This window comes from Phaenicophaeus curvirostris, chromosome 11 (assembly GCF_032191515.1).
Source record: "Phaenicophaeus curvirostris isolate KB17595 chromosome 11, BPBGC_Pcur_1.0, whole genome shotgun sequence".
Lineage (NCBI taxonomy): Eukaryota > Metazoa > Chordata > Aves > Cuculiformes > Cuculidae > Phaenicophaeus > Phaenicophaeus curvirostris.
The window spans coordinates 19,774,613-19,801,988 of record NC_091402.1 but is presented as its reverse complement, the minus strand read 5'-3'; the positions used below and the strand labels follow the sequence as shown (position 1 = coordinate 19,801,988).

Here is a 27,376-nt window from a genome sequence, read left to right as displayed (position 1 = left end):
CATTGACTCTGTTATGTGGTCTTGGGGAACTCAAAGTATCGTTCTGTTAGTGAGTGCAAGGATTTGTAAGGATATTACCTCTTCTTTCAAAGAACCTAGTGTGACCACTAGTGAGCTTGAGTACCGCCACATCGGACCCCAAAATCCTTGGATTCCTGATTGGCCAAATCAGAAACTAAGCAAATTTCACTGTTTTCTAAACTCACGTGTAAACTGAAGATCAAAGAGTGTTCAGCTATTGCCTTGATTCAGAGTCAAGTGCTGTTTCAGCCTATATAGAAACCACCCTCCTGCACTAGGAAAATATAGCTGGACAGTGGTGGTAACTGAAAGGATTATTCCAGTTTGGGACACAGACAAGTAAAATGTGTAAATTCTTTGAAGAAGACGTTGCTGTCTTGTAAATATTCACAAATGCACCAGACCTACAGCTTTTTCTTGGTATTACCTTGAAGGATCATGTTCATTCAACCAACCAGCTCAGCAAGAGAATGAAAGTTTAGAAACTGAAATGCCTTTAAGTGTTTTCTTCTAACTCTAGAATGAATTTCTTACTGATTAATCTTTGTTGAATGGCTTTAATATTTACCTGTTTTTTCAGCCACAGCATGGGACAGAAGGATGTGATCTTCATCTGAACATGGGGGGAAAAAAAATTCCTTTTTATGATCTAATAGATATGCTTCCTTTGTGTACTGTCTCTTTATTTTATTTCTCCTTCCCAGTTTATTAATTGCTGAACCACAGCAAATGTGTTTCTATACACAACTGTTTGCTGGTTGGATTGCTGGGTCGTTGACACTAAACTAGTACTGCTGTGCATGTTGATTGCTGAATTAGAGGCTAATGATATGCCCGCCCTGAAAGGGTGAAATCTTGGTTTATTGAAATATATGGAATATATGAAATATATTCCTCTTGACAGCACTGGCATCAGTATCACATGCACAATTCTTTGTAAATCCCTATACAACTTCCATGGGATTTTTTTCTTAATTTCCTACAAGTAAATCTCTGCTGCAGCTTCCAAGTGCGAGAAAAAAGAGTTGTAGTGCTGATTTTATGTGATTTATTTATTTGTTCATTTACTTTGTGACACTCTAGCCAGGTCTCTACAGGAACAATATAATGTTGCAAAATGTAGAATGCTGTGCGATATGGAAGCATTCATTGCAGTTTTAATTTTTGATGCAATGCTTTGGTTAAAAAAACCCATAACATATTATTAATAAGTATTTATTCTTTGTGTAAGATTCTGTATCTCTGGTTACGTCTGAAGAGACTATCTGTGAAAGCTGATAGAGAAAATTCCGAAGTGAAAGAAAGTGTTGCATATTGGGTCCTTTTAACTCCTTGGTGGTGAAATCTGATATCTAAGTACAGAGGTATCTGATAATTTTTGAAGTTAATGAAAATGGTTGCACATTCTCTGGAATTTTAAACTACATTGTCTAAATTCCCCATCTGCCTTCTTAGACTAATTCAGGTGTTGTTGTGCATGTGGTCTAAATTGTAAGAAAATATTACTAGATGGATTTCTTACTGTGGCACGTGTTATACCTTGCAGATACTTGGTTACTTTGACTATGCTTTCACAGCCATCTTTACTGTTGAAATCCTGTTAAAGGTAATGCATTGTTAATTGATCCTTGTTAGCTCAAAAGCAGCGTTAGCAATAATGTTTGTAACTTTTTGTTTACCTTCCAGATCCTAGGGTATGCAGATTATGTCTTCACTAGTATGTTTACATTTGAGATCATTTTGAAGGTAACAGGTTTTTAAAGGAAGCTTGTTTAAAAGGATTTTCCTTGTGTGTCACCTGCCAAGAAAAGGCACTTGACGTGTTCTTCGCCTTTTCTCTAAGCGATCAAAGCTAAACTTTTTTTAAACCAGAGGATTTTTTCTTTGACAGTTCCTCATAGTTTTGATTGGTTACTTTTTACCATTGGATGCATGAAGAAGCTGATTTTTTTTTTCATTACATCAATTTTATAATCCATTTTTTACCCTTTTTAAACTTACAGTTGTCAGAAAAGGGAAAAATAATTCACTGCGCATGAGCTTTTTCCTTCTCCTTGCTCTGGCATTTCCAAAAGAGATAATAAATCTTTTAAGAAGGGAGCATGTAATTTCTCATTTCTTTTGCTGAACTATATTCACAAAGCTAAAATAGTAGATAACTATTTTCTTGCAATAGGACTTGCAAGATATCTTGCATTTATCTATCTATATACTAAGATACTTTGCATTTATCTTGGGCATACATTTAAATACACAGAAAGGCATAATTATGCTTGCTTAAATGTATTACCCATGCATGAGTCAAAATTTGGCATTTTAATGTATAGTTTGTGTACTGATTATTAAGAATATCCTATAGGGTTACTCAGATTTTAGATCTTTGATGCTGGCAAAGAAGCTGTATAACTGAGGATTACGTTCACATGTAAGAAAATGCTGAACGAAGAAATAAAATATTATGGTGAGAATTCACAAAATATTTTTACAGAAATGTGCACGATTCCTAAAAGTTTCATGCTGTGCATGTTCACCATGAGTCTTCAGCTGAGTAACCCTGATCTGTACGCTTACACTAAGAATCTGTACATAAACTTTGCATTTCCAGTTGAGGATCAAGCTTAACAAAAATCTCTTCTCCCAGCTTTTGCTCATATTGCTGTGCATACTCTCCACAATGCGATTTGATTAATACTAATTGATGCAATATTTGGGCTGTTTACAAGATAAGCTGTACTGTAAGTAGCAGACTATTTTTATGCTTGCAAATATTTCCCCAGACTTACATTTATCCCCTGATTTCTCATTTTCAGCAGTCAAGAGCTTGCTATAGAATTGATTAATCTTATAACATTTGTAGCATTCTAAAATAAATACCCAGGGTTTTTTTAGCTGCTAGAGAAAGGCCAGACTAAAGGAAAGCAAAGCACTGAAGAAAATTGTAGCTTTAAATCAAGCTAGTTCCCAAGTTTTAATTTAGGAAGCCATAAAAAATTCGTTATCACCGTTCCTGTGGCAGAAGAGAGCTGGTAAACTTCCACATGCTTTGAACAACAGGTTGTATAGTGCCTGCAGTTCCAGTTGTATTTCTCTAGTAGAAAGAGGAATTATAAAACATGGCAAAAAGAGGCACGACTAGATGTGTTGAGAAAGGCAACGCTCCTGCTAACTGCAAAAGATTCAGATACTGAGCAGCTCGGGAGTTATTCAAGGGAAGTAGGAAGCACTAGAGCTTGGGCTGCTGAAATCTGGCATTATAAATTATTACAAAGAAAGAAGAAGCCCCGTCATAGCCAAAAGTGCTGATGGTCCTGACTCCACTTTCTCCAGGAAGCTCTGCCCTGCAGTGCATTCATATGTGTTTATAATAAAGAAAATAAACTGTACTATAAAAAAATCCAATGGACAACCAGAACATGACCCATGTCCTTATACTGTGCCTGCTTTACTAACATATCTAAAGACACTGGCTTTGCTTGCTTATGGCTGGAACCCTCCATGCCTTCTCTGCTGGGTTTTGCTCTGTGCTTTCCACAGTATCTGTCATTCAGGAGCAACGTGTGTTCTGCAAGGAGTAAATTCAAGACTAGACCTGCAGTAACAACAGTATTCCTTAATTTCCAGGCAAAAAGTGTGTGAAACTGAAATTAAGATAACTCAGAGGCGAAATTATCAGCTACAGCGAAGAAACTGGTAGATGTCTATAGATGTCTAAAAAATACGCATTGACAGGAATAACTGTCAGCATGTGGGGAGTCCCCCTGCACCCTATTTTATTGACTGCTCTGCAGACATGAGGATTTCCACATTTTATGGTGTTGAGTGTATGGATGAGGATACGAATAGCTGAAAAGCTGCAACATCAGTTTAAAGCATTTAAGAATTCTCTTACGTAACCCCTATGTCGCATTCAAATCCAGCTTCATCCTGTTTGTAGCACTTGGGAAACGTGAACATATCCAAGCACAGGTCAGGTTAGAGCCTTGTGCTTTTAACCTCACCCCAGCTCTGCTAAGCACACACGAGTTAAACCAGTCCCCACCGGTGTGGAATTGCAGACAGGAGGAAAAGAGCAACGCTGGTGATGTCCTGGGTGCTTAGCTCGGTGTGTGTCCTGCAGCCTCAGACTTTGATCTGGTCTTGATCTGTGCAAAAGACATTTCATAGAGTAGAATCATAGAATCACCAGGTTGCAAGAGACCCACCGGATCATCGAGTCCAACGATTCCTACCTACCTCGGAGAGTTTTAGTCAAATGCTTCCGCTGGGATTTGTAGTGATTGAAATACGAGTCTCCGTATAAACATGTGGAGATATGTGCTTCACTTGTATATTTAGGTCAATATCTGCATACCTTTGTTTCTGCAGGAAACCTTGTGTGCTGCTAGTGGACAGCTTATTATGGCGTAAATCAGTATTTGTAAACAGATGTAGGTTTTGTATTCAAGTTTATTTTGGTGTTCAGCTCCTACTGATTTAAATGAGTTTAGCCATACTCTGTAGAGTGGAAGTGAAAAGAGCTAGGAATTTATTGGAAATTTTATAATAGAGTTACACTACTACTCTCATGTCATAGCATAGGTTAAAGCTTTACGATTTTTATTCTTCTAGTCTTAAGGAACATTTACTGTTTTGATGACAACAAGTTTAACGTGAGAGTAAGGAGAGAAGGGCAAAACAATCTATGGGTTGTTCCAGGTTATTCCAAGATACCCGCTCACAGTCTTATGTCTCCTGTGAGCCAAAGGCAAATAGGAGCCTCATGCTACCCTGTGACAGCCCTGAGCTGGTTCTCTACCAGATTTGACTCTTGAGCTTTTGCGATACGTTTTCAGCTTCTTCAGCTCTCAAGGCAGTGTGAATGATTAAGAGTCAGTATCTAGACCTTAGATTTTAGAAAGCAGCGAAATTTTATGGTTCTTGTAGTGATTTTTCTATACAAATGTCCAATCAATTCAGTGTAATCAGCTCAGTCTAATTAGTTTTTACACCAAATATAGTATTTGTTGACATCAGAAGCAATTAACACGTTTGCCGGTGTAGCTTGAACAGAATTTTTATTATTTAAATGAAAGATTTAATGTACGTAGTGGGATTGTTTTATATCTCAATTGCTTTTAGAAAGTGAGATAACATTATATGAATTCACACTCTAGGCAAGTGTCTTGTAAACAGCCTAAATGTGAATTTGAATAACTTGAAATATAGACTAAATGTGTAACAATTCTGTTTTTAGATGACAGCTTTTGGAGCGTTCCTTCATAAAGGGTCCTTCTGCAGGAATTATTTTAATTTGCTGGATTTGCTGGTTGTGGGTGTTTCTCTGGTATCATTTGGTATTCAGTAAGTACTATACTTGTAATGTGAATGATTTATTTTTGCTGTGGGGTTTTATATTGAAATCAGTGCCTCGGCTCCTTTTGTTCCCCCACTCTGTGTGAGTTTGCAGCATTAGTATTCAGGGCTGGGACTGGCAAGAGTTAGTGCTTTATATGGAGGGTGTTGTAACTCATCACTGAGACGGGCTGGGAAACGATTACTGCTTCTCACTATTACCAAGAGAATAAAGAAGAGCACCACGACACTATATTGTATAGCAAGTAGTTCCTGGAGCTTCAGGAGGTTTATATACCCTCTTTTGTGCTGAAAGACAGAGCTGGGTGTCAGTCAAACACATCCAGCTCAGTATTCTGCTTGTACTAAAATACCTGTTAGACAAGCTTTCAATGTCACAATATGTTCTTTAAAGGGCTGTCTGCTATTATTTCCTCAAAATGCAGTCCTAGCTAGTTAAACAAAGAGAATGTGAGTAATTTGAGGTCTTTTTATCTCCAACTGGTTGGAAATTGAGTTATTAATTGATTTACAGGACTGCACAAGTGCTTTTGAAAGAGCTAGTCAACACTGAAAGATACTTTGGGGACTGTTTTGCTCCTGACCAAACTGAACTGCACTACAGTGTCAGACAAGCTTCTGAGCTGTTAATTCCCAAGTTGCTCCAGAAATCACAATAATTCTTATGGTATTTATGAGATCGATACTATTTTATAATAATAATAAAGGATCAGTAAAGAAATACTTTAAAAAATCTTTTGCATGTATATATATTGAGATGTTTCTGAAATTCCGTGTTTGAGGAAGTTGCGAGAACGTTGTTATTCATAGCAATAAAATCAGTTACCTTAAAAGTAACAGAACAACTTTTTTTCCTTCCTAGATCAAGTGCTATCTCAGTTGTGAAGATCCTCAGAGTTTTAAGAGTCTTGAGACCTCTAAGGGCAATAAACAGAGCAAAAGGACTTAAGGTGTTTATTTTTATTTTTAAATTTTTGTTTCTGTTGTCTTGATTCTTCAGTCCTGTCTCAGGTTAAAAATTCCTGTTGAAGAACAATTGCTTAGAGGAGCATTTCCTGATTCTTCAGTGTATTAAGCCAGGTTCTGCCCACGGTTACAGCAGTTTATATATAGAGGAACACCAATACCATGGAGAGCAGATTTTGACTGTAAAACTCACTGTGAACCAACATTCCAGAGCTATATCTCAGGTCATTTTCCCATAACACTTATGTAATCTTCAGTCAGTTGATGTTGATGGGATTAGGAGACAAAATTTAGGAAAGAAGTGTAATTATGGTGGTAGGTGTAATACTGACAACACAAAAATAGCAGTTTTAAAAAGATAATCTGAATGTGATAAAATAACTGTTTGCAATATGTATTCTGTGATACTAAAATGATAAGTTGTATTGAGTTATTTTTTTTCTCTCTTTCCAGCATGTCGTTCAATGTGTCTTTGTGGCTATTAGAACTATTGGTAATATCATGATTGTTACAACCCTGCTGCAGTTCATGTTTGCTTGTATTGGTGTGCAGCTGTTCAAGGTAAGTAGACACGCTCAAAATTTACACTGCGTTGAGAAAAGCAAAGCTGGGTTGAATTCTCTTGGCTTCCTGCTGGAACTGGGTTGATCCCATTCTGAATCAGTTATAGTATAAACGTGTTTGCTTTGCATATTCTGCATTTTGTTATTGCTTTTTGTTTTATGTATAGGGCAAATTCTACAAGTGCACTGATGAGGCAAAACAGAATCCAGAGGAATGCCGGTGAGAACATCTTTATTCTACGAATGACAGGATATATTTTGAATTATTTAAACTGTAGCAAATATGGGCAGGCATATATCAGGCCATTTAGGCTTGTATAAATTGGAATTGTCGTTTTAAATGCACCAGAAAACCCAAGTTAGCAAAGAAACAGAACAAACTTGGGGACAAGGTAAAATAAACTTTTCGAACAGAGCGTTGAGTAACTCTGTGCCTAATTTAATATTTCACTAATGACAGTTTCTTTCTTTCCCACAGAGGGATATACATTGTTTATAAAGATGGGGATGTCGATAATCCAATGGTCAAAGAGAGGGTCTGGCAAAATAGTGATTTCAACTTTGATAACGTTCTGTCTGCTATGATGGCCCTTTTCACGGTGTCCACTTTCGAAGGCTGGCCAGCGTGAGTGAATTCTCCATGTTTTCACAGCATTGTTAAGGATTAAGTCTTAGAGAATTGCTTTATGTGATGGTTTGTGGGGGAGGGGAAATACAATCATCTGGTCATTACCTTGATTTTCTTGGAAAGAAGCATATGACGGTGTGGTGCGGTTCTTCTGGTTTTGATGTGCTTATAAGCACTGTCAGTAACTGGAAAAACAGAACAGTAAACAGCAGATATTTTCTGAAATCTGTCCTATGAGTCTGCATATTTTACTCTCTTTTGTCATTTTAATGCTAATAAAGGTAAAATTTTGCTTCTTTTTCAGGCTGCTTTACAAAGCCATTGACTCAAATGGCGAGAACGTGGGACCTGTGTACAACTACAGAGTGGAGATTTCAATTTTTTTCATCATCTATATCATCATTATTGCTTTCTTTATGATGAACATCTTTGTTGGTTTTGTGATCGTTACATTCCAAGAACAGGGAGAACAGGAGTATAAGAACTGTGAGCTGGACAAAAATCAGGTTAAAATAATGACCTCCTAACTTTTGGAAGTATTTTTTATTTATACAAGAGGAGCTTCCTTTCTGCTTTGGGTCAGAAGAGGGCACCAAACACATGTCTTAGTAAAAAAATGGAACTAGTACATACTACCAAGTGGTATTCAGGTCATTGGAAGTTTCTCTTTCCATAAGCCCAACAGTCTTATTGTTATGTGGAGTGTCACATTAAGCTTGTTAGCCTCTTAGTGTCTCACTTATTAGTGTCACATTAAGAACAATACAGGACTTTCCAGCTGATCCGTAGGCAGGGGTAGGTTTTAGAGTAAGAATAAGAAAATAGATGTTGTTCTAAATAGTCTGGAAGTGTTCAAAATGTTCTATTCTCCCCGCCATTTATTTAGAAATTCACAGGGGATGTTCAGATTCAAATAATAATAATAAAATAAAAAGATATCCCCTTTCACTGTCTAATCTTTTGACTGAGTCTGAGGTATGTTGCTGTGTGCTACTGCACTGTAGAAATGTGAAACACTTCAGAATTTCCATGAGCATTATTTGATTCTTTGTATGGGATGAGTAGTTGGTATGATTAGGTACAGTGGTAAATAACTGAGAGGATTGATAAGCTACTTGATTACTTTATTATCACTTAATAATGCTCTCATTCCCGTATCAAGTAAATGGTTAGATGTTTTTAAGACTTATATTTAAGAATTTGCGTTTACTAGTTACATTATCAGTTGATAAACTGGTAGATATGGTCTAACAGTTTTTGATTTATTTGCTTTTACAGCGTCAGTGTGTAGAATATGCCTTGAAAGCTCGCCCTCTTCGTAGATATATTCCAAAAAATCCTTACCAGTACAAGTTCTGGTATGTGGTGAACTCTACGGGATTTGAATACATCATGTTTGTCCTCATCATGCTGAACACGCTTTGCTTGGCTATGCAGGTAAGGAAACCAGGTCGTCTTTTGAAGCTGTTGGCATAAATGTCATGGAAGGAATGGGTGATACAATGCCTTTCAATCATGGCAACATGTATTTTTTTATGAAGTGGTATTTTTAAAAAAACAACTCTGATCATAGTACTCTTCTGTGATGTGTTCTAGTCTGTTCGTGGATTCTCTGAAGTAAAATTGTTTAAAACAGCTTGATGTTTATTAAAGCTCTTCCTAACCTTGTCAAGCTCTTTGAGCTTTATTTTGTACTTGCAGTGTAATTCTATTTACATGATACATGTGTCTTGCTAAGATAATCCAAGTGCAGGAGAATCTGAAGGTAGCGTAAAAGTCTAATTTTGTTAGTAAATGTTTCTCTTAATCCTTAGTTTATTTTATCTACTATACTATTTTAGGCAGTGCCTTTAAGCATTACTTAACCTTTTTGTAGTTCCTGTACTTGTTCTGTGTTCATTTTGTATATGCACTTCTCAATAACTGGTTGGGCTCAACTGGATATTTTGAAGAATGTCCTTTCTGATGAAAACTATTTTGTGATATTTTTATCCCCTGTGTCTAAACTTCTTCAGAAGTTTAAAAGCTTAATATGCATAACAACACTAGTTTGTATGGTAACGCAAACCTCAAGCAAACATATTTTCATATACTAGATGTATATCTATGTATCACTTTGTGTGGTTTTTTTGCACTTGTGGCATTTTTGTATATGTATATATTTATTTTTTATTATTCTAATTTTTCTACATTATGGATGCATTATGGTGCTTGTTTCCTCAGCTTATCCAAGTTGTCTTTCTTTTCCCTATTTCTTTAGATTTTAAAGTGAAAAACAATGGTTCAAATTCAGTTTACAAAGCCATTCTACTGTCTTTCAGTAAACTTGCCTGCACTGTCTCCTCTTACAAACATCACTCCTACACAATATGTGTTATTTGGTGTCTATCATACTGCAGCCTTTCTAAGCAGGTGTGACACAAGGTTATGTAATTTCAAAACCTAGCATATAAAACTTGGGAAAATGTTATTGTCTAATACTTTTTTTTTTTGAGGAACAGTTTTCTTCACAAAACCATCTCTCTGGAGATTCCCTTAGGATGTAGAGGAGTGGCAGTTTTGTTCCACTTAGTGCTTAAACAGAATAGATTTAAACAACTCCATTCTTGACCAGAAATGTTCAACTAGTCTTATATGTATACAGGCTAGAAAATACATCCTGTGCTGCTCTTTTGCCTTCTTTGTCTTAGGCTTTTCACATAATATTTTAAAGCCTTCATTTCTAACAGCGTTGTATTTTTCGTTCACAGCACTATGGACAGTCTAAGCTCTTTAATGATGCAATGGACATTATGAATATGGTTTTTACAGGAGTTTTCACTGTTGAAATGGTTTTGAAACTGATTGCATTCAAACCTAAGGTAAGTTTTGGATATGATTTAATTAGGTCTTCTTCACAGGAATTAAGTGTAACGTAAGTTTCACACATAGCGATGTATAATTAAAAGAACAAAGTTTCCCAGATTTATCTGTCAGTGAAATCCTAATAGAAATGTTACTCTAATATGTACGTATGTAACTCCAGGAAATAAAATTCAGATATCAGAAAAAATAATACAAGGTGGTTGGTGAGGTCTGGAATATTTTGAGGTAATAGATAAATAATTTCCTGTCACAAGCATTACCTCTTCTACTCATGGTACTTTATGCCAAGTAAAGACCTGTGTGTTATCTTATATTTCGTAATCTAAAATGCAAAATTATTTATCTTCTTTTAAAAAATAAACTCAAATACTAGAAACATACACATAAATAATTTGCATATTAAATAGCCTTTTTAGATTTTTATGTTTTCAATGATACATACACGCTGTTTGGTAGAGGGCTCCACAGTGAGCAGTTGATTCCTTGCCTTAAAGGGATGCTGTCAAAATTAAAAACGTAGACACATTTTCAAAAGTAGGTTTGCAAGAGAAACCAATAATTAACTACCAATTGATAAAAAAGATGAAGATCAGACTGTGACGGTTAACACAGTCTTTTTGTTCAGTTCTCATACCCATTTTTGACAGTGCCAAGGTTAATAATGAAAGATTAAACTAAATTTTGTTTTCAGTACAGTGAAATCAATATTTATTCTGGGTTTTATGTAAGTAATTAAAGTGTGGTCACTCATTATAGAGAGAATTTGAAAAAATCCAGTCATCCAGTTGAAGTTTACCGTTATCAGCATCTCATGCTGGCATTTCTCTTTTTCCGTTGCCCTTCGCTTAAAGTAATGAGGTATCTGCATCTCTAACTGGCTGTGAACTGTGCCTTTTCTTGGCATTAAGTAGCAAAATGGGTGGTTGTAGGTTGTGTGGGCAATCTTACTGTTGCTTTAAGCAAGTCGACTCTGATACTTAGAGCAGCATAGTCATAGCTGCCCAGAACTCAGCCTGGAGCAGTCTTAAGTAGTTTCCAGCTTTTCAGAACTATTTATTCAGTTTGCATTTAGTCATGAGCTCGGCTGTGAAGCCTGAGCTACTTGATTGAAAGGTAGCTTGTATTTGCCTGCAGAAGTAAACAAATTACACATCACCAAGGTCTGGTGTCGAGATGTGAATTGTGGAGTTCAGGGTGCTTACCCACTCCCGTAGTCTCACTCTGCACTGTCAAGTCCATTGTACATTCCCAATGAATTTATTTGTATTTTTGTGTCACCTATCTTATTTAAATGCTATGGATTTCACATTAAAAATAACACAGTATGAGGCCCCAGAGGACGTAGCTCAGCTCTGTGGACCCTAGTGTCATGCTGATTGTGTTTCCTGACTTGTATTTCCTGTTCTTTATCCATGTTTCACACTGAAGCTTCAGAAGACTTTTCTGCATTTTATCATCTGCTCTTTGAAAGACGATTGTGAATCCTTGTATGGTTCTCCATGCCTGTAGTCAGAAATAGCGGCTAAAGCAAAAAAAATAGTAGTCTGACCATGAGCGTATAAATCACAGTACTTCATTTGTATTATGGACTTCCTACTCGTTATCAAATGCGATGTCTTAATACTGGTCTCTAAGACTTTGTGCAGTTTGAGTTTTAACTCTGTTGCAACATGCTTTCTATCTGATCGGATGCTTTTACTGTGACAGATCTCTGCATCTGAACTCTGAGAGTTTGAAGGGCAGACACTGTCAGTGAAGGGTCCTCATTTCCTGAATTTCATTCCCCAAGAGATGCAGAAAACCTTAAACTCATTGATTAAAGGCCGTGATAATAATGGGACTTGTGGCAGAGATTAATTAGCAGGACAGAAAGAGATTTAAATATCTTTAAGGTTGTTCCTGTTATTCTTTGAAGACTGTAACTTTATAAATTGTCAGATGCTCTTTAACAAAACACCTATTGATGAGATATAAGACCTAGTTCATCAATAATTGCAAATCAGCCATTTGTAGTAATTTACTAATCTGATTTTTAAACTAGATACATGCTTAAAACAACAATTAATTGGTTTAACTCATATTAAGATTTAATAATAGTAGGAACAATCTGAAACCCAGCTTTACGTTTTGCTTTAGGGTCCGTGAGGAAAGACAAATTAATTTCCTCTGGGTTTGTGTCACTGGTGGTTTCTTAGCCTAGGCTGGCAGAATGGACAGTTCTATTTAATAATTTTGTGCATTTAAAAAATTATTGCAAAGGTGCTCAAAGCATCAAATAAAAACTCCATTAGTCACTCTGTAAAAATAAGAATAGATAAAAACGCGGTAGTTTTTATTTCGTCTGCTTGACAGTGTCCCTTTAATACGTGAAAAATATGATCGTTTGGTTTTGCTGATCCTGCAGACTCAGGGCTACTATAAATATTGATACTCTTACTATGATATTGTGATACTTAAACCCAAGGTATTGCAGGCTACCTTCCAGCTCTGAAACACATAAAACTTGGATAAGTGATAGATATTAAAGGTAATGCTGAGCGTCTGGCATATTTCTTGACTGGGAGATTGGAACACACAGTACTATGCAGAATGAGGCCCTAAACTTTTCAACAGCCTACTAAAAGAACTGAAATATTTATGTGGTAAATCTATAGCAACCTATTTTGATGTTCATTCTCTGCCAACATATTCCCCAGGATTTGTGATTTTATCCCTCAGCATTTCTTACTGAACAAAATTTTCATAATGTAAGTTAAAAGAACCAGCCTTTCTTCTTCACTTTGGTCTTCACATTTGCTAAAATCTGTTCCTTAGCGTGGTTTAGTACAGTGCAAAATAAAATACAGCTATGAAATCTAAAATAATACATCAACACATAAAGTATGTACAGCTTCATGATAGCTAGCTGTTACTTAAACTTGTAATGATTTTCATGTCGTTTTACATCAGATTTTTGTAAGAAAAAAGGAAAGATGGCTAGTAAGTGAATTGATCTTGGGTCATTGCAGTGGTGAAAACAATTTATTTGCATGATGTTTATTTGCTGTGACTTGTCCATTCCTCCCTTTTCCAAAACCATCTTTATTTTCTCTTAGTTTTTTGTTTATTTGTATGCTTTTGCTTTACATATTACTTTGAACAATATTTGTCTATACTGATGGAAAAGGTTGCATAAAATAAATAGTGTGTAAAGTATTTTAGCTGTATTGAATCAAAATGTGAATTTGTTATTGCAGTGCCTTATATTGTAGCATGTCTAGCAAAGCCACTTTGTCTATAGCTGGATTTTAACCTTTATTTGGAAGGCCTTTTTGGTTCCTGTTGTTGTAGAGGAAGATTTATAGCACACCTCAGTGCTGATTATCTGTTTGCTGTCTGCCAATAGTCCCTGATGTTCTGTATGTATTTAAATACCACAATTTTAAAATCAAGAAAGACACTTCTTTTAGATGAGAGCAATAAGGAATAGGAACAATCAGGAAGAATAAGAGTAGCTCCCCTTCTTTAGTTGGCAGCTGCTAATCCTTTTAGGATTATAAATTTCAATATTGTTGAGAAGGTTCAGCACGATGTTTAGTAGAAACTTTGGGAAAGGCTTGTTTGTGTGAAGCAAGTTGAGTAAAGGAAAGAGCGATAGGGAATTGTGGAAGTGCTTCTGGAAATGGATGCGTTTATTTAGGAGGCCAAATCCATGAACACTGGCTTTTGCCGTTAAACTAGAACTGGTGATTAATCCCAAAGAAGTAAAGCATGTGGCACAAAGAGCTGTAGTGATAATCATGCTCTGATCTAGTTTCCTCTTACAGCCCCTTCCTTAAAGGAGGGGATGATTATAGTAATTTGTGTTTTGAAGGACCTAGAAGAGAGAAGCATTAGAAACGTGATACGGCTTTCCTGATTGTTCAGTGCTTTAACTCCCCTAGAATCCACTGTAGAGCTATTGTCTGCTGTGGTGGCACTGTCATAGTCTCCAAGAGCAAGTTTCCACATGAAATCAGCTTTTTTTTTTTTCAAATATTCATGCTCTCGAGTGTAACCTTTTACTAGAAATTCTATCAGTTTAAAATCTTCAGAAAAATATTGCCCAGTTCTAAAAAATTTTATAGCTGATCTTGCTTTTCTGTGCTAGCAACATATTTAACAGCTTGAACTACTCAGCTAAAACATTATTTTCTAGTAAACAGTCTAATAACAAGTGTAACAAGACATCAGGTAGGATTAACACCCGTGTCATCTTAAACTGTTTGCTCAATTTATTTTTTAGAGCTTTGACAGTGGCTGACAAATAAGTATTTTTAAATTAATTACCAGGAGAGCAGAATGTACATGTACAAAATGTACATTCCAGTCTTTGTCATGGAATCCACATTCCTTAGTCATGTTTGGCTGACAAGTTAATATACCTGAGTGAGAAAAAGGGCAAGTTCAGTAATTTTTGCAATTCTGAATTTCTGTAATAACTAGGCAAACCGCGCATATTGCAAAACCCCTACATATTGTGTCTCTGTAGAGTTTTCTTCAACAGAATAATACACCTTGATTTGTTCCCAGTGACAGAGTGATCCTGGAACCTACCTCAAGGTTTCTTCTCAACTGCCCTTTTGCTCAAACACGCAGTTTTGATGCCAATAGATAGATAGTTTTATGATAGCAATTCATAACTATGTTGTTTGAGTTGCAGTGGTTTCTAGCACTGACTTCAGTGGTTACAGAACCAAGCCCTGACTGCAAATGTAGTGTGAGTTTCTATAGTAAACCTAGTTTGTGAGTAGAAGATAAAACCAGTTTTCTAGCATTTATGCACAGTTCTGCGTTAATTGTGCATGATTAACCTGTGAGGAGCTTTGACCCTTTGAGAATTTTTACCAGTCACTCACATAGGACTATCACAAAGTCATTAATGCTAAAGTGGTTTCAATTAGCTTGGTCTTGGAGAAATATTAATAATGGGATTTCATCATACTTCTTAGGGTATATATGATAGAATGTTTTCAGCCTTGCTAGAAGTCCAAAACCAGTTTTGGATGATGGCTTGCTTGCCAACATTGTGCTTACACGATGGTGTTTTATGCATGTGTAACTGTGTGTGTGCGTGCGTGTGTGTCTGTGTGTGTGTCTGTACATGTATATATATGAAGTATATATATACACACACATGCACATCTATGTTGCTTTTCCTTCAGTAGGCAATATTGTTTGGTTTGGTTTTGTTTTGTTTTCTCATTAGACCATAGGTTTTGTTTAACTAATTTCTGTTTATGCAAAACTAAACAGAAGTATGCAAATATTTGACATTTCATGTGTAATCACAAACGTTTGCACCCTGCCTGCTCTGTTCAGGGCTATTTTAGTGATGCCTGGAATACGTTTGACTCCCTCATCGTTATTGGCAGCATAGTAGACGTCGTTCTCAGTGAAGCTGATGTGAGTATACCCCAGCTTACTTTCCCCGGTCCCTACTTCTCTTTCTCTGTCTCCCCACTATTTCCATCATCTGGACAAGTCACAGATTTTGATCTGATGTTTCTAAAGTTTGAGTACAGACCAGTCATAGGTCAATTATGTTGATATGGGAAATGAATAGCCTTTTTTTCTACCAATTTTTTTAGCTGTGGAAGGGAAAGATTAGATTGTATAGTGGTACATCAGAGAAGCCTAGAGTGTTTCTGTGTTATAACACTGTCCTTTTCTTCTCTTTTTCTGTTTGTGTTTTTCTCTTGCTCTCTTTCTGCTGAATGCTTGTCCTAACAGCACTATTTCACTGATGCATGGAACACTTTTGATGCCTTAATTGTTGTTGGTAGCGTCGTTGATATTGCTATAACAGAAGTTAATGTAAGTAGCAACTGTTCATGCACTAAAAAGTAATTGCTGTCATCAAGAAATACAGAAAATGTGAACTTTATTCCCCCAAATCCCTTTTTTTTTAGAAAAGTATCTTTTATCCTAGTATTAAAGACCAAAACATTGATATAGATATTTCTATAATCTGTTATAAATCTGTATACCTGTACACTTGCACATGCACACAGCATAGCGAGACAATGAGGATTAGATTTTTCTATGTGTACAGAAAGTATTTAAAACATTTTATGTATAAAAAAAATAATTAAGGCTCTGTTACTATTTTACTTGAAGCCTAGTGATTTTTGTAGGTAGGTTGACCAAGATAATTCAAGATTCTGTAAGTTGTTTCAGTGGCTCGGTTTGACAAACAATGATTTTTTGTACTGTGGGAGATTTGGTTTATAGGGCAATGTTAGCATAGCTACCCATAGGGCAGCAGAAGAAGGGTATGCAGAGAGAGTAAGGCTTTTCATGCTGTGGAAAATAGAATGTTTTTTTTTTTCTGTTCCTTTTGGTTTTCCCATCCTGCTTTAAATGTTTTGAAATTTGGATTAAAGTACTTGGAAAATTTCTTTTCACCTCAATTTTGGCTGATGGCCATTACGCATATAGATGTTCAGACAACAGAAAGATCCTTTTCCAAAGGAAGAATAGGAATGTACTGCCTTTGCCTGTTTTCTGTCTGACTCGCTGGTTTTAACAAGGAAAGCTGTATCACAAAAATGATAAATGAAAGATAACAAAATACATACCAGTTTTGTAGTGGCTATGCAAGTGTTTCTTTGTTTAACTAGTCAAAATAGAATTTCAGAGGAAAGTGCCTCTTCCCTCTAATGCTTGTTTCGACCTCAAAAAGGGAGCCTGAAGAAGGTGAGACTTGGATCCAACCCAGGCACCGAAAATGCTCAGGGAGCACACAGACTCAGTAGGTGAGGTTAGCACATTCCACCTGCTGAAGATCTTACTCCATCCCCCTTGCTCCATTTAGACAGTACCTTGATCTTGGCACCGTGAATACCAGGATGATAAAGTTGCCCAAGAACATGGAATAAAAATATATTTGAGAAAACCTGTGATCTGTTCCAGGCATTCCAGGATGAGGGAAAAAAGAGAAAATGCATAATTGTTAAGTAAGACATGTCTAAAAGGCAGGTTTTGGCTTTTTGTGTGTTGTTCAGATCAGCTGATACCTACTAGGAGCTTGGATTGGATATGCTGGTAGGGTCAGTCAACGCAGAACTGTATCATCCTGTTGAGACATTTCTCAAAGAACAATTACTTTTAGTTTTGTTTGGTGTTTTTTCTCCAGAAAAGTTTGGATTTAGACTTTCAGCTCACATATTTACAATTTACCTTCTGTTTCTATTCACTGTAGTACTAATGTAGATGAGCATAATATCTGAGGAGCATAAAGACCAACACTTAGAATAGGTTTCCCTAATAACTGCAGAATGTACTTGCGTGTGAGGAGATTGAAAAATAACTCAAATGTACTTTGTGACCATAGAAGATGTCTCTGTCTTTAATCGTGTACTTAACGCTGTATGGACAGTGTTAATTTGACAGCATTACTTGTAAGTGTCACGGCTGAGCTTTCAGCTGTGAGGAACACTGTCATTTTAGTAATGCACACACTTGCCTTGAGAAATATTCTGGAAATACTTTTCTTCGGGAAAGTACACACACAGTCAACAACTAGCACTGACATTCCCTAGTTTTTATGCTATACTCACTAGAGAAATTAGGCTCATCTTTAACATCGTCTAGTACTGCGCAGCAGACAATTTGTGTTCTACGTAACCTCTGTTTCTGGTCTTTTCCACTTTCCTGTGCTTTGTTTGTGCAAGTCATGAATGTATTACAGTTTCAGTGTTTCTGGGCTTGATTTCCCATTTCCACATGAAATAGTGAATACTGCAGAGTGTCCAGGACAATTTCTTAGATTTTTATTACTTCCATTACTTTGATTGTATTTAAATAATCTTGCTTCCTACTTAATTATTCCTAATTAGTTTTGTGTAAATTTCTATAGTCCAAACTCAATATTTTACAATCTTATTTTGGCATTCTGAGTTATGCCATACTGTCTGTACTTTTTATCAATTGCTGACAGTGATACTGGGAAATCTACAGCTCTGCTATGATGCTAACAAGACTGTTTTCTATGGGATTTCAAGCACGATTGAAATGACACCTGTAAAAACTCCCACTATAGAAAGAGCTTAAATGAGGAAGCTCAGTGTTGTTTGAAGGATGATCTGAAACACTTTAATTTGCTAGCACTAATCTCAAATCAGATCTTGTTGCAGTTGTACCTGCGTGTGTACAGCCATCCTAGTTGATCAGTGTAAAAGAATTGAAAGAATGTGAATATCTACAAGATGAACTCAACGTTCTTAGAAGCTTCCATGTGTAATTGCCTCATGCTGTGGAAACAGCTCAGCATCATTCTGATAGTCTAGCTATGTACATTTAGAGTAATTCCAAAGGCCAGCAAGATCATCTAGTATATAACGTATTTGCATCTGACCCATTGTTTTCAAGAGAGTGGGTTGTACTTTCTAGTTACCCATGACCTTGATTACAGTATTAAATTCTAGAAATTAAATGTTGTCTCTTTAGTTTGTGGTTCCTTTTCTTCTTTTTTTTAATGTTTTATAATAGCATATATGGTGCCCTGAGGCTGATTATTCTGATCTAGTAACCTCCCATGCACGTACAATCCAGGACATTACTGTGTTTTGAGTATTTTTGGAGCCCGTGGAAATCAGTGTTTAACGTGCTCAGCAATTTTACAGGATTGCGAGCATCCTTAAGGACTGGATCAGTGACCATCTCCAGAAATGAACTGCCTCAGAGCAACGTATATTTTGACAATACACTATTTTCTACTATTGTTTTTTTAATTACTTTGTCATTTAATATCCCTTCCTTTAACCAGTTATTCTTTTGTGAACCTAATTGGTTTTCATGTTCATTTTGTTTTTAGAAATTTTTAGAGGCAAGTATATATAAGTAATTATACATATGGCATCGCAATAAAAAAAATTAAAAACACTACTAAACCCTATAGAATTACTTTTGGGTTTTGTAACCTTTTGTTTTCAAAAAGTTTCACATGGCACACAAGACCTTGTATGGTCGTAAAAATGGTTCCTTTTCAATTAAAAAAAAAAAGTAACGATTGTGAGACACTAGACGTGGTCAGTCCATTCTAGGAGATGGACATATACAAATTAAGACAATGAGAGATAATTAAATTGGAAATACAGTTATCTATTTATATCTGTTTATACAGAATAAATGAATTAAGTTCTTCAATGGAAATAATAGATAAGTTTCAATTTGGCCTCGCTGTTTAGAAATTATCTTTGTTAGCTCAGAAACCATTTGGATGACCAGCAGGAGGTCTTAGAGGCATGATCACATTGTTACAGTAGTACTTACAAAGGTTTGAATTCACATCTTTTATTTAAGTTTCTCTTACCATTCATGTGCTGCCAAAATGTCGAGAATGTCAGGAAGAGTTCACTTGCCTCTTCTTTTGTAAAAATGTTTATTATAGGCCCTATGGAACTGATTTTAAGTAAAATACATGTTCTTGAGTGAAATAGGACTTAAAGGAACAGCAATGATATCTCCCTCCTTAGCCCCTGAGGAAAACATACTTGTCTGGAGTCACCACTGTAAACATGAGGCTTATTCAATACTTAAACTACCATAACAAGGAGTGCTTAGTGGTGATGTTGTGCATCAGAACAGTCTCTCACAAATACAGAACTGGATATTCTGCCATTTGGCAAGAAGGAGCACTGTTATTGCCATTTCAGCGCTATGCAGTGCCCAGCGTTGACTTACAAAGAGTGGGATGCTCTTTTCATTTGCTAGACTCCTAGTGGGGTGTGTACTGAGAGGGCTGGTGCTATTTCTATATAGTTGCCCACTCACCTCATAACTGGTGGGGCAGCAGATCTTGCTGATGTGGAGTGAATTAAAAACCTTGTATCTACCCCCTGTAAGAGACTCTGGATTCCGTCTTTTAATAAAACCACTGCAGTTCAGTTTGAATCCCAATTATACATCCAATATCACATGTTAGAACTTGTGTTTTGTTTCTAGTAATTAATATTTTTGAGTACTGCTAATATATTTGTAGGCTTTTGCAAATGGATCTCTGTAGGTTTAAGGATAGGTCAGAAAAGTATATTCTCATATGGCTTTGCTTTCATTAGTGTGAACTCTTATTGCAATACGAAATTTATACTGTGTTGCTATATTTAATTTGGAAATAGTAAATTTCAGAGCTGCTTTCACAAAGATGTTAGTGATTTATTTACTTTGTTGCGCAACTGAATATTTATTAGTTATCATAACATTTTATGTCATCAACATGTTAGTTATGAACTTAGAGTTTTCAATGCATCTTTTACAAGGGAAAAGATACTTTTTTAATCTGCTCTGGGGCTCTTCACATTTATTCAAAATTTTTACTGAATTATGTATATGGGCATTTGATTCATCTTGAATGGGAAATACAGAGGGCCCTGGTAGATCTGTGAAAAAAATTACTTGCCAACACATTTAGATTCCACTAATAATTCTCTGAATAGACACATAGACTGCATATTTCTGAAGATATTTTGGCAACCTGAATGCTTTCCTATGTATGTTATTGTCATCATATGTATTTGTCATTCAGATGTTTCCTTCTATATTTGTAATCCTGATTACATCAGCGTGGTGTGTTCATTTGTTTTGGTTTACTTTCATACCCTTTGGCACAAACTGTGAGAAAGAAGCATTTTACCAACGGTGTGTACTAATATCCACTGGTTTGCACCATGTTTAATTTTTCTTAAAGACAGAGCTGCAGTTTGCTCCCAGTGCATGATGTGATCTGCTGCCCACTGTTCACAGTTTTGACACTGAAGCCTTTTTCAGCGAGGATGTTTATTTTGAACTTCTGCTGTAAAATGAGGGGTGTAATGTGGAGCTGCCGTTTAGGATATGTGCTAAATTTTTCACAAGCAGCAATAAATACTCAACCAAAAATGGTAGCACGTTGCAAGCATTTTAACGAGTGAATCAGAAATTTAGGTAGTTAATCATTTTTGAGGGCTGGGATTGTTTGGGGAAGAAAGCTGCAGTGTTGAACTTAAGTTCAGAACTTAAGTTAGGAAAAAAGAAAAATCATACGTTGCTGCCTGTTTGAAGTATTTAAGAATTAGCTTAACATTACGTGGTTATGAAGAGCTTTGCTGAACTCAGTGTAAAAGAAAAGGTAGAAGAATTAAGCCAGTCTCTGCCCTCGTTCACCTCGTTTCAGGGCATCTGTTAGCCAAGTTGTCAAAGCAAAAGCTGTTCATTTATTCTAGCTGCACGCTGCCAGGCGTCTAGCCGTGATCCCAGAAACGCATTTATCCTCTTGGGAATCACGTAGTCCCACGTGGGACAAAAATAATGTGATAGTGACCAGTCAGTCCTATAGCATTCGGTTCACCAGTAGGATCGGAGAGATTGGTGGAAGCTGAGGGGAGAGGGGAGGCTGTAGGCAGACAGGGGATATTTTTATTTGCATTCTTGTCAGCAACCATCGTGCAGACTCTCTGTGCTCGACCTGCCTCCCCAGTCTCAAGTCTATTCTAATGCTTCCCCTACATGTACATCATGTGCCACCTACTTACACGTGTACACGTCAAGTCGTATTACTGAAGTTGCAAATAAGATGATGTGTTTGGCTAGTGTGTGTTTTTTCCTTATCTGAAGGAAGCAGACGTTCTCTGTTAGTGTCAGTCTCTGTCATTGTTACTGAAGATTGCGTTCTCTTAATTTTGTTTTCCCAGATTTTAATATTACTTTATGCTGGATGGACACACATAAACATTAATTAACTTTGTCTCTCAGATGAACATTTCCTTTATAAATATGTATGAATAATGTTTTCTTTGTAGTATATCACCAGATTAGCTTCATTGTAGTTAATAATATAAACCAAGCTGCTGGGTATCTTCAGGGAGAAATGCCAGAGATAGTAAAAAATGAGATGGATTCACTTTAAAATGTCGGTACCCAGAACACTTGGACAACGATGGGCAGAAATTGAATATTTTCAGCTCCAGTAGAAAAAAATTCCTTTGGTATCAGGAGTTTGTTTACATTGTTTGTAACAAACAATTTTCTATTTTCACTTTGGTATTTTTGTACAATTTCCATTTTGTGAACAGGATGTTTTCCTTTCTCATTCCTGGCCTGTTCTTTCCAGTGGCCGTAATTTATAATCTCAGCATATGACATCCTAACACTTCCTACCAGCAGCGTAATGCATAATCCTCTTTATTTTTTCTTTTAGAAAGCAGTTAGATAAAAATCTGTATGAATAAAATAACCTTTTCCTGTTCTTATCTATCCCATTACTTATTCTTATCCCAATACTGTTCTTCACTTATTTGGGGCCCCATCCTTCTCCTTTAAGAGCTAAGAGGAAGAACTCCCAAATGCAAACCTCAGCAATTTCCTTCTTTTTTTTTTAGTGTCAGTTTGTAGTAGTGTAATTTAATCTGTTCTGTATCTATCAAAGACATAATTTAATTTTTAATTTTTTGATGCAGAATATTGAATGCTAATTAAGTAATTTGCTTACTGATTAAGACAATATCAAGCTCAGCATGAGTCAGTCACTAGAGATTAATATGGAATTTCAGGCTTTGCCTGCAGGAGATATAATGCAACTCTTTTTCTGTAAAAGTTTCAGATAAAAAGGAAATTTTTTCGTACCAAAAAGTCAGTAATAATGTGGGTCTGTATACAAGCATACAGGTTTGTGAGTGATGCAGGTAGAGCACTTTGGAAGCTTTTTTCAATTTTTTTTTGGTGCAATATTTTGGCATTTATGATGTTTGTGATTATTAACTTCTCCTCAATCTGTATTTTGATGATTTTATTTTAAATTGTTGGGATATACAAGAAATTTCTAATGCAGCAACTGTCTTTCACTGGCATCATGGTTTTTGTGTATTGTATAAGCACTTACAAAGCGTAGATTTTACAGCTGGTTTGCAAATACTCTGCTTACTGAAATTTAATGAGATCTGGGTGTTGGGTTGATATTGATGCATCAATTTAGTAATAATCCTTTAAACAGTTTTAAAACTCTTTATATCAGAAAATATTGATATCCTGACACATGTAGATTGCACATAGTCGAACAGTTATTTTCACCTTGTTTTCCTGTTATGATATCTTTATATTACATACATTTCACAAAAAAGCAATAGACAATGCAACTATTAATACAATAAATACTGCTGATGGTCTGACTTTAACAAAGTAATCCCTATTTTTGTTTTTTGGGGTTTTTTTACCTGTAGTATGTTTGTGTAATATACCACCAATATTTACAGCAGATTCAGCTCCTCTCTTTTCCTTTCTTCTCTTTAAGTTTTATCTTAGGTAACAGCAGCACTTGAGATTTTACTTAGTGAAGCAGAGCCCTGAGAGCGTGTGATGCATCCGCAGTGTGTTGGAAGCTGTGCTGAGGAGGCATCGTGGTTATTGCCACGTTATGTGACAATAATTGTTGAAAGATGCCCCTTTAAAAGAAGGATATTGTAGGCAGAGGGTGAGACCCATCGCTCAGATCTAACATCCAGAATCCCATTTGTTCTATGAATGTTTTTAAGGCTGCTTCCCTTAAATTTTGGAGGAAGCTGCTGGAATCTGTCAGTGCACAAGCAAGCAGAGACAGTTGGTCTTTGAAGCTTTGCCAGCGTCACGGCTTTGCTAAGTATCTGGCTGTTTAGAATATGCGAGTTCCTTCAAAGACAGACAGAGACACTATAGAGAAGTGAGTTTCTTCTTCACAGGACATAGAGTTTTGCTCTGCGAACAAGAGGTGTGTGCCTCTTTCCTCCCTGTATCTCCTGAGGGTTGTACAGGTCTGTTCCGAAAGGGTCAATCAAATCCTGAAAGCCCTATCTTATCCTGTTAAGACAACCCAGGTACATGGATACTTCATAGATGGTGACAGAGCACAAGTGTTACCTTCTTGTTTGCACCTCTGTTAGAGGGTTAGCCTTCATGGCACTGTGCTAAAAATGTTTATCGCTTTGACAAAGTGAAAATCTGTCCTTGTTAAGCACTGCAAAACCCAGCATCCATCACTCAGTTAACTCAAGGGAATGACTTTGCTTTAAGGGAGCTCCTGATGTCATATAACACACAATTACATGATGGTTAGATCGCAGTGATAGGGTAACTAATCAAAAAAGATCACAGCAGAAAAGAGACCTTGAAAGGTTGGTTTGACCCCAAGGCTTTGTGTTTTAGTTTTGCTTAGGCTTACTGCTACAGTTTCATACAACCTGTAGAAGTTGATGGCTAATTTTGTTTGGCTTATACAGAAGCAGTTATTTTATTTTGTATTTACTTTCCATTAAATCTTTTAAACGTGTTTTATATTAGCAGATTTTAGTATGAGTCAGCTGACATGAAATGCTAAAGGGCAGGTTTTAATAAGGATATTAATGTTTTGTTCAGCAAGTGTATTGAGTTGAATGATGTTAATTTACATTTAGAAATAAAAAATGTCCTTCTTTCTGTTTATGGTTAAGCTGAATTTTTTTATCTTTTATTTGATTTTAATATTTGATGTTCTTAATTTTTTAAAGCCAAAGCCAACTGAAACAGTCACAACTGATGAGTCTGGGGTAAGATTAGTAAACTGACCCCAGTGGTTTTACCTCTACTTGAGTTTATTCTTTTTACCATGTCTATATTCCACCGATTTTTTCTGTATTTTTCATAACTGTCTTAATACAAAGGTGTTATGCAGTGGTTTACATTCATTGTCAGTGTATTATTGAAGTCTACTACAAACAAACCCAATATGATCCTTATTAACAAACCAGAAAACTTGGAAATGCATGTGATGTGTGAAGCATTTCTACAGGTCTTGTGTTTTTAGCATGTGTTTTTTCCTTTCATATCATGTTTATCAAGGTGAAAAGGCACTCAAGATACATTTTCAAATCTTACCTCTTCCACCTTTGCATTTGATGTTGTTTTTTTTTCTGGAAGTGTTGCATGTTTGAGTTTGTATTTGGTTTGACTTCTCCATGATGCTCTTCAGAACTCTGAAGACAGCGCTAGAATCTCCATCACTTTTTTCCGTCTGTTCCGGGTGATGAGGTTGGTGAAGCTGCTTAGCAGAGGAGAAGGAATCAGAACTTTACTCTGGACGTTTATTAAGTCATTTCAGGTTAGCAAAACTTATTTCAGTTTGCTTTAGAATGACAATGATGTATATGCCTAATTTTATGAAGCGATACCTTGCAGAGTCCCAAATCCATTCCTTTTGAAATTCGTGCTGTCAATAATGACAGAATTAAATACATTTGCATACTAATGCCAATATAAACTTCACTAATTACTTCAGTGAATCCAGGAGTCATTCTTTGTTGTTTAATATTAGCTGTTACCCTGAGATTTCAGCAGTGCTTCAGAAAAAAATGTTTGGTATATCTAAAAGGGGTACAATGGGTTTGACACAAACAGGTCTCGTACTTCCACACATTTTTTTTTAGATGACTACAAAAGAGGAATTTCACCTATTTTTTTCTGTAAAACTGATTTAATAAGTGTAACAAATAGATATTTGAATCCCTGCACCTGAAAAGTCTGATGAATGTGGAGTTAATAGAACTCTATAACTGTACAGAAGGAAGTATCTTTGTGTTGTCAGAGTCAGTAATGAAAATAAAATTAAAAACTGCCGAAGGTGATTCTTCCCCCTGGATTGCTGGCAGAAATAATTTAAAATATAATGAAGCTTGAGTTCATTGTATGCAACAGAGTATTAAAAGTGACAGGTAATAACATTTTAAGCATTTCCATAGGTAGAAAAGCTTTGGGAAATCCTATGTTGTGCAGAGAACTTATTTTCGTAAATGGAAATTGAAATTATGGTGTGAAATTACTAAAAGGCAATGCACCTGTCCTGTTTCTAGGCTCTGCCTTACGTTGCCCTTCTGATAGCCATGCTGTTCTTCATCTATGCTGTCATTGGAATGCAGGTAATTATAGCATTTCTTTAGCATGAAACAAAAGTGCAGTGTTGGCTACTCTGAGACTTGTTTGCTAGGGTGCTTATTGAAATGTTCCATCGATAGAAGTGTTATATATAAGGCAGAGCTTTCAGAGAAATGTAAATATCCTTTTTTTGGCTCCGATTTTGGTAGTCAGAAAACCCAACTGAATGTCCTTAGAGTTGAGGAACATGTGCACGGAGCATGACGGTGTTAATTTCTCTGAATTAAGTAATAACCTTGTAGACAAGGAATAGCAATTTAATTTTGAGGAACGGAACTAATTTCCATCTTTGGCTGAGACAGGATGCTCCAAATATCTGTGCTTTGGTTTCTGTCTTTGCATCTCTCTTTCTCTGTTTATTTTCGAGGTTTTCACAACCACAGTTATTTCTTACTACGAGTATCGTAAAATACTCAGTGCAGTAGGGCTTTAATATCAATAAAGAACTTTAGGTGCTAGTTTAAAACAAATAATATTTTTCACCTGAAATACAGGAATACATATTAGTATTATAATAGTTTATTGACGCTAAATTAAATTATTAAGAATTATCTTGTACATGTGATATATTTACTGCATTTACATCGTTATCAGGAAAAAATAAAGACAGTAAAGAAAGTGTATTTGTGAAAGATTTTTTCATACATACTAAAGCAAGTTTAGACTGCAAGGCCTACAACTTCTGACAGAACAAATCACTAGGGTGAAAATCCAAACCCTGTTTCATTGTAGGTATTTGGAAAAGTGGCCATGAAGGACAACAATCAAATAAACAGAAACAACAATTTTCAGACTTTTCCCCAAGCTGTGTTGCTTCTCTTCAGGTGAGTAACCTTAAGTCTTACGTACTGCATCCCATTTCACTGATCTATGAATAATGTCTGCAGCTCTTGTACCATAGATTTGTTCAAAATATGCTTGCAAAGGAGGAGCGATTTAGTATCAGAAGCACACGCTTCTCTGGCTGTATGCTGAGTGTTCCTTGGCACAGCAGGGTTCTAATCATAGAATCATAGAATAACCAGGTTGGAAGAGACCCACCGGATCA

General features: G+C 36.2%; 1 protein-coding gene across 16 annotated transcripts in view; it reads left to right on the top strand.

The window, feature by feature from the left end:
• Nucleotides 1–27,376, top strand: part of CACNA1D (calcium voltage-gated channel subunit alpha1 D) — a 184,892-nt gene that overhangs the window by 132,441 nt on the left and 25,075 nt on the right. For 4 of the 16 annotated variants that reach the window (XM_069866272.1, XM_069866263.1, XM_069866259.1 and 1 more), the window contains exons 21-35: nucleotides 1,568–1,627; nucleotides 5,255–5,361; nucleotides 6,236–6,323; nucleotides 6,793–6,900; nucleotides 7,070–7,122; nucleotides 7,381–7,527; nucleotides 7,835–8,036; nucleotides 8,809–8,967; nucleotides 10,281–10,391; nucleotides 15,736–15,819; nucleotides 16,147–16,230; nucleotides 24,909–24,947; nucleotides 25,370–25,498; nucleotides 26,247–26,312; nucleotides 27,061–27,152. In XM_069866272.1, the coding sequence (XP_069722373.1) occupies nucleotides 1,568–1,627; nucleotides 5,255–5,361; nucleotides 6,236–6,323; nucleotides 6,793–6,900; nucleotides 7,070–7,122; nucleotides 7,381–7,527; nucleotides 7,835–8,036; nucleotides 8,809–8,967; nucleotides 10,281–10,391; nucleotides 15,736–15,819; nucleotides 16,147–16,230; nucleotides 24,909–24,947; nucleotides 25,370–25,498; nucleotides 26,247–26,312; nucleotides 27,061–27,152 (1,529 nt within the window). Of the gene's footprint in view, nucleotides 1–1,567; nucleotides 1,628–1,707; nucleotides 1,768–5,254; nucleotides 5,362–6,235; nucleotides 6,324–6,792; nucleotides 6,901–7,069; nucleotides 7,123–7,380; nucleotides 7,528–7,834; nucleotides 8,037–8,808; nucleotides 8,968–10,280; nucleotides 10,392–15,735; nucleotides 15,820–16,146; nucleotides 16,231–24,908; nucleotides 24,948–25,369; nucleotides 25,499–26,246; nucleotides 26,313–27,060; nucleotides 27,153–27,376 lie in introns of all 16 variants that reach the window. The other 12 variants (XM_069866262.1, XM_069866275.1, XM_069866267.1 and 9 more) reach the window with 8 other exon arrangements.